The sequence below is a fragment of the Antedon mediterranea genome, chromosome 7 (assembly GCF_964355755.1).
Source record: "Antedon mediterranea chromosome 7, ecAntMedi1.1, whole genome shotgun sequence".
NCBI classification, from domain to species: domain Eukaryota; kingdom Metazoa; phylum Echinodermata; class Crinoidea; order Comatulida; family Antedonidae; genus Antedon; species Antedon mediterranea.
Window position 1 is genome coordinate 30290266 of NC_092676.1, and position 8140 is coordinate 30298405.

The window sequence follows — 8140 nt, forward strand, 5'->3', positions numbered from 1 at the left end:
AAAAAAATTGAATATCGAATAAGGAATAAGTAACCAACTTCACGCCGGTGAATGTAGGCCTCATTAGACGTTTATTATTCCCTAAACCTACTACTACACTGTACAATAATCTGTCTAAAAATAAAAAAAAATGGTGTTTGGGTGGATGGATTGGGAAGGCTAACAAAATCTGCTTTCTAGAGGGAAGCAGACATTTTGTACGTTCGATCGGCGGCGGTCGGTCGTGTGTACCGTGAAAGCATTTTTATAATTTGATGGCCTAAATTTTTTTTTCATTAAAATTAAATACAAGTAAGTCATTATTATTTTGTTTAATCCATAAAACGTTAACGTAATATATTGCCTACATTATCAGCAGAACTTGCCTAAAAAGGGAGGTCTCAATATGCTTAATTAGGTGGTGTTTGGTTGATCTGTACTGTAAAGTGTGTACTGACTAGTAGTAGGCTAAGCCTAAAGAATATACCAAAACAGGCAGCAGACAGAGGTGTTGAAGAACGTTTCGGCCGCCACATTTCGGTTGTCGGCTACTGTAGTACAGGCAGCTAGCTGTATTTGGTGATGATCAAATAATTATCAACCACAAAAATTTATTATATTTATAATATTAATAATATAATCATTTATTGTTAATAATTTCGGTCAAATATCAGACTTTTTTTAATTCAGCAAGCAGAAGAAAGCATAAACAATGGATTTCCAAAATCGAGCCGGCGGTAAAACCGGCAGTGGAGGAGTAGCATCCTCATCCGAGAGCAATCGGGACAGAAGAGAGAGACTCAGACAGTTAGCTTTGGAGACAATTGATCTTAATAAGGTAAACACATTGTACTGTATAACAGGGTGGTGACTGAATGTTTTTATTAACTTTGTACATTGAATTTTCTAATTTTACTTAAACATTCAACGCCAATTTGTGTTTTTATGATGATTTATCATTTTTGTTTACACAGGATCCCTATTTTATGAAAAATCACCTTGGCTCATATGAATGTAAACTCTGCCTCACTTTACACAACAATGAAGGAAGCTACTTGGCACATACCCAGGGTAAAAAGCATCAATCTAATTTGTAAGTTATATTTTAAAAAACAATTTATTTTGTTCATGTTTCGTGACGTTTTCTTCCTGTTTTGTAATTTGTATACCCTTTGTATTGTTACATATTTTTATATATTTGTAAAATGAGCAATGAATTTCCGAAAAGATTAATAAAAGATAATTTAATTAAAATTTATTAATTAAACATTTTTTATATTTTGTCTGTATGAAATGTTTATGGTTAAAAAGTTTGAACTTAATGTGGCTATTAAATTAACCTTTTTTTTATGGTAGAGGGCGACGCGCTGCAAAAGATGCGAAGGATGCACCTGCTCAACCGGCTCCAGAGAAAGCAAGAGTGGAAGTACGAAAATTTGTAAAAATTGGTAGACCTGGTTACAAAGGTAAGTTTGAGCAATTTCTTTTTACAATTGCTTTCCCTTTCTTCTCCATTTTATTTCACTTCTGAAAATTTCATCATCATCATAGTAACATTTATTTCCAAGTAATGGTGGCTTCACCAAGTAAACAAATGTATCAGGGACACCAAAACAAAACAGACAAAAAAAAAACAAAAGATGAAAAAACAGTAAACCAAATTTCACAATCACATTTATTTTTTAGTAACAAAACAAAAGGATCCTGATTCTGGACAACAGAGCCTGCTGTTTCAAGTTGATTATCCTGAGATTGCTGAGATCACTCCAAGACATCGGTTTATGGCAGCTTATGAACAAAAGATTGAACCTCCTGACAAGAACTGGCAGTACCTACTATTTGCAGCTGAACCATATGAAACCATTGCATTCAAGGTATTATTCTATAGTTTATTATATCAACCTTTTGTACAGTAATAACCTCTTCTTATCAATGTGTATTAAGTTTCTCAAAAATATCCACTTTGTATCAATTGTTTAATTCAAATAAATTTGTTACAGAATTAAGTGATTTATGAAAAATTCTTTTATTACAGGTTCCCAGCCGTGAAGTTGATAAAAATGAAAGTAGATTTTGGACACAATGGAACAGGGAAACTAAGCAGGTACTTAAAAGTTCTTTTATCCGATATGAAATCTGTTAGCTTTTCTTTAAAGGATGTATTTAATATGCTTAATTTTCTCTTTCAGTTTTTCCTGCAATTTCATTTTAAGATGGAACCCAAACCAATCTCTGCTGTCCAATCAGCACCTCCAATGAAAGGATCAGCGCCTCCTGCAAATCTTCCTCCACCACCTGGAATGCAAAGAGGACCACCACATGGCATGAAGCAATCTGACCATAACAGACCAATGAGACCAAACTTAGGTGATAGACCACCAAACCTTCCCCCTCCACCATTGATGGGAAGGAATGGACCACAAAGAATGCATGGGCCTGGTTCTGGTAACCTACCTCGTCCACCCATGCCACCAATGCCCCCTCCACCTGGTATGCCACCATTTAGCATGCCCCCTAATATGTTTCCTCCTCCAGGATTTCCTTACCCCCCAATGCCCCCTATGATGAGACCCCCATCATCTTCACAATCTGATACAATGAACAACGCTCCTCCTCCACCACCAACCTCTTCAAATCCTCCCCCTTTGAATCCTCCCCCTCCACCCATCGGTCTATTACCACCTCATCCTACTGGAGGTGTGCCACCGCCTCCACCGTCTCTCACTTCAATGAGTAGTGTGCCACCATCTCTTGGTAATATGCCACCTGTTCCCCCACCACCACTACCTATAGATGATGACATGGAGGAGGGTAATGATGATTAATCCAAACAATTTAAAGCTCTGTCCACACTATCAAACTTTATATGACAAACAAATGTGATGTGCTCATATTTGGACATGATGATGTCATATCACTATCATATTTGGGCATATCCCTACCATATTTGGGCACATTACAACTAATTTGATAGTGTAGACAGAGCTTAGCAAAATGCTTAACAGCCACTCCAATTACTGTACTCTTCCATATAACATCTGAGTATATTTTAAACAATATCTTTGGAACTGTTTTTAAAAATGATATCATAATTTTGTAAATGGATTATTCATTTGTATGTGTCCAACTTACTTAAGTTATTTAAGTACTAATACTTTGGTGTTGTTTTTTTTATACTTTACTATGTACATGGTGTGCCACAAACATTAATCATGTAATTTAGTACTTTTCAATGTATGATTTAAACTGAATGACATTAAATATCATGTTGACCACATTATTATTGTTTTGAATTGTGTTATAAAATCGTTTGGTTATGTACGTGTATACTCCACGTGATTGTAATTATTTTGTTTGTTTGAAAATTCCTTGAACGATCCTCTGGACAGTAACCTACAAAATAACAGATATCGTCTAACAGTCCAGTGTTACTTTGACGGCATTACAGTTGCCATTAGCTGTGAATTCTCCTGAGGATGACACAATATACTATGAGGACAATTGACATACAACCTAACCCCCATGTGACATTTGTTCAGTCTAATTGACTTTACGAAAGATTCAAATCGAATTAAAAATGCGTGTGTTATCACTTACAGAAAAGTTAGTTAATTCTTTGGCGGTGTATGTTACATGTAGTATGTTGATCTGTTTTCAGTATTTGGTACATTTATGTTTGTTGTTGATTATCGTTTTAATGTTAACCTACTAATCTATTAAAACATGTATTAGTAAAAATGAGAACTGCGACGCAACAAACCAAAATGTCAACATGCCAAACCAATTATCTAGTTTTAATAACAACAATTTAAAAACTAGATTTGAACTCGTCACTACGGACGAGTTAGGTTATCCGCAGTCCTAAAGCCACGTGCACGTCATACGTTGGAATATTGCGCGCAGAAAAACGATTATGCCATTGAAAAAATGTGAGTGCGCTCTCTATTTTGTGTCACGTCAACGTGTATACGGTATACACTATATACCGTATACGTACTACATACAGTTCAGAATAGGTGAAAATAAGTGACCAAAGTTATTGACGCTTTTGCACATGATGACGTCATAACAATTTTTAAAATGGTGAATCATGCGAAAGATAATTGATTGACATAGACAATATAAAGAAATGGAGGGCAATGGAATACGGATAAGTGGAGATGCGCTCTATTAAATGTGATGAGCTATACGAAAGAGAAAAAAATCCTATATTTTATATTCGAGTGGCCATACGATGACGTCACAATGTCCTGATAGCCATATTGATACATGATTCGATATCTACAACTCATCTACTACCAGAATATGTAATTATAAATAAGTTTACCACGTAGTTTAGAATCTATGACTGTTTAAAAAAAGGCATAATTTTGACAAATTTTTGGACTTTTTCATCAAAATTGCGCGCAAATTGTTTAATTCTACGTGCTCGTATGACGAGATTTTAAGGCAAAATTGATTGAAAATTGGTAAATATATTATAAAAGGCAGAAAAAACGAAAATCAAGCAAAAAAAAGATGTTTTTGCGCTACGTGCGCACGGGCGCGTAAAAAAAGTGCGCACGCGTGGGAATTTTTGAAATGCTCAAAATGACATGAAACGCGTAGAAAGTTGATTAGAAATGAATTTTGCGCATTTTGAAATTTTGAACGCGCGTGCGCGCGTAACTTTATGTAAAACATGCCATTTTTAATCCACAGAAAGTTTGCGCATGATATAACTTAAATTTTCACCAAGTTTCAATAGAAAATGACTTTTTGTTTTTAATCTATGATCAATTATTGAAATTCATAAAATTGCGCGTAACTTACGCTGCGTAACTCGAAAATCAAAAAACAAAGTTTCTTGCACATCTACAGATATAGGTCAATCTTATGACAAAGTTATACAATCATTTGTTAGCCAGAATTAGAGATATGCTTGCAACAAAATTCGTGGAAAGAAAGAAGAATATAGAAAAAAAAAAAAAAGAACTAGATTTGAACTCGTCACTACGGACGAGTTAGGTTATCCGCAGCGCAAAGGCCACGTGCACGTCATACATTAAAATATTGCGCGCAGAAAAACGATTAAGTCATTGAAACAATTTCAGTGTGCTCTCTATTTTTCGTCACGTCTGAATATATACGGTATACGCTATATACTGTATACGTACTACATACAGTGCAGAATAGGTGAAAATAAGTGACCAAAGTTATTGACGCTTTTGAACGTGATGACGTCATCACAATTTTGAAAATGGTGAATCGTGCGAAAGATAATTGATAGACCTAGACAACATAAAAAAATGGGGGAAATGGAATACAAATAAGGGGAGATGCGCTATATTAAATGTGACGAGCTACGAGGAAAGAGACAAAAATCCTATATTTTATATTCGAGTAGCCACACGATGACGTCACAATGTCCGGTTAGCCATATTGATGCCTGATTTGATATCTGCAACTCATCTACTATCAGAATATGTAATTATAAAAAAGTTCACCACGTAGTTTAGAATCTATGACTGTTTAAAAAAAGGCATAATTTTGACAAATTTTTGAACTTTTTCATCAAAAACGCGCGCAAATTATCCAATTCTACGTGCTCGTGTGACGTGATTTAAAGTCGAAATTGATTGAAAATTTATAAATTTACTAGAAAAGGCTGAAAAAACAAAAAACAAGCAAAAAAAGGATGTTTTTGCGCTACGTGCGCACGCGCGCGTAAAAAAATTGCGCACGCGTGGGAATTTTTGAAATGCTCAAAATGACATGAAACGCGTAGAAAGTTGATTAGAAATTGATTTTTCGCATTTTGAAATTTTAAACGCGCGTGCGCGCGTAACTTTTTGTAAAACATGCTATTTTTAATCCATAGAAAGTTTGCGCATGATATGACTTAAATTTTCACCAAGTTTCAATACAAAATGACTTTTATTTTTTATTCTATGATCAATCATTGAAATTCACAAAATTGCGCGTAACTTACGCTGCGCGACTCGAAATTTGAAAATAAAAGTTTCTTGCACATCTACAGCTACATATCAATCTTATGAAAAAGTTATACAATCATATGTTGCCCAAAATTAGAGATATGCGACCAACAAAATTCGTGGAAAGAAAGAAGAAAATAGAAAAAAAAAGAGAAAAAAAAAAAAGATCCTGACAATAACAAGAGGTTATCCGCCAAGTGCGGATAACCAAAAAAAAAAAAAAAAAAGATCCTGACAATAACAAGGGGTTATCCGCCAAGTGCGGATAACCAATTAAATATAATTTTCCTTCAATGAAACAGAATATACAATTTGTGTCGATCCTTACAACAATCATCACTGTTTTCATGTTATCAAGTTAAACCATATTTTGTTAACGGTTAAATTGTAATTTATGCAAGTGAATGATTTAACAATTTAACAGATGTAAAAGACATTATTGTGACGAAGCAGTTCCGGAAACTTCCAAAACGGTCCATTTTTCTGTCATCATAGTACTGAAGTGTACAGTAATTAACTTTCTGCTTAAAAGGTTACTTTTGGTACAGTTCAATCAAAATTAACCTTTTCTCCCACGAGGAAGCAAGCACCGCATGCCTCGATCCTTTATATATTAATTATTTAGACTAATTCCGGATCAAGCAATTTCGTATGCAACTATGTAATGATATAATTTATTATTCCAGGTAATTGGCAACACCCACGAATTCAACAAAACATTTTATAAACATCATTTTTATGATTATGAATTTATGTTTAAAATTGTGTTTTTTTAAAAAGGTGTTTGTTTTTATTAATTAACTGTAAAGGGTTTTCCCTCAAATGCAATGTAATTCATTAATTGCTCGTCTGATCTCATCAAATACATATTGCATACAAATAATATTAAATGATGCTGTTGTTAGTATTGCTTGGATTATTTTTTTGTCCCAAAAATTGAAGAAAAAAATATAAAAACCCTATTTATTTGTATTTGTATATTTATTGATATGAAATATATACAGTATGCTTACCACTATAATGAGATAACGATGCTATAATTTAAATAACGACCTAAGTTTGGTTTAACATGCTGCACAGAAACCAATTAAGCATTTACTTTATGGGCTATTCCATTCAAAATTATGAATAATGTGTATTTATTTAGTATTCATAGTCCGAGCCCTTAGCATATTTTAGATATTCACACTATATCAGTACAATACTAATAGGGCCTATTGATTAATTCCATCCCTGCAATAAAAGTTTAATAATACTGTATAAATAAGGAAAACGCCGGTGCTAATTAATTGATTTCAGAATGCAACAGTCTGCTCTATAGCAACGAACTTTGACACTATAAACACTAACTGGTAAGGCGGGTTAGTGGAGCGTAAAATGAATGCACGTAAGTTTTCGTTCTTACACAATGCTATTTATTAGGTTATACTGGTTTATCTCATTTAGTATTGGGTGCCTATTCTTATTTATAATGTTAGTCTATGCATTATTACAGAGCCAAGTCTTTCACATTTTCTTAAATTAGTAGCCTATTCTAAGTTCTGACTTGTTGATTTGGTGGCTGCTGAGCTACTAACTCTAAGCATAGCATGTGTGTGCCTTTTTGACCGTGCTTACTGTTGTTAGGTTGACTTCATTCATTCGCAAGGCCTAATAGTAGGGAGGAGGATATATATATCCGTTGATGATGTTTTTTCCCGATTTTAACGTTCATTCAGGAATGTTATTACTATTAACTAACTTGGATGTAATATGTTGGATAGTCGACCCTAACTGTAAAAATACGCCCGTGTATGACAGACCGAAATATGAAATTTTCACATTCTCACATATATTTTTTATAGATGTATGATTAAATAATGGAAAGTGAAAAAGTACTGAAGTTGGCAGACCTCCGTCAGAAGAGGTTGGAATTCTTTCAAAGGAATTGTTTCAATAAAGAGAAAGAACCAAACAATTATTCTAGTACATCCCAGCGGAAACCAGATGAACTTATAAAAGACTGTTTTGAAGAGTCGCAGTGGTTACCAAGGAGCAAGGATTTATCAAGAAAATCTGAAGTGGAAAATCTTTGGTTGAACAATGGAAATGAAAATTCTGCAGAACGAACTGTTGATAAGAAAGAAGATTTATCACTTCGCAATACAACCAAAACAAGGAGGCCAAAGACAAGACAAGACAAACAA

The 8140-nt window shown here is 34.1% G+C and overlaps 1 protein-coding gene across 1 annotated transcript; it reads left to right on the top strand.

Annotated features, from left to right (window-relative positions):
- The first annotated feature begins 208 nt into the window (after positions 1 to 208).
- On the top strand, positions 209 to 3773 carry LOC140055223 (splicing factor 3A subunit 2-like). Its single transcript, XM_072100495.1, has 7 exons — positions 209 to 291; positions 670 to 817; positions 954 to 1072; positions 1336 to 1445; positions 1666 to 1853; positions 2015 to 2083; positions 2169 to 3773. The coding sequence occupies exons 2-7, from the start codon at positions 692 to 694 to the stop codon at positions 2802 to 2804; spliced, it is 1248 nt and encodes a 415-aa protein (XP_071956596.1). The 5' UTR covers positions 209 to 291; positions 670 to 691; the 3' UTR covers positions 2805 to 3773.
- The last annotated feature ends 4367 nt before the right edge of the window (positions 3774 to 8140 follow it).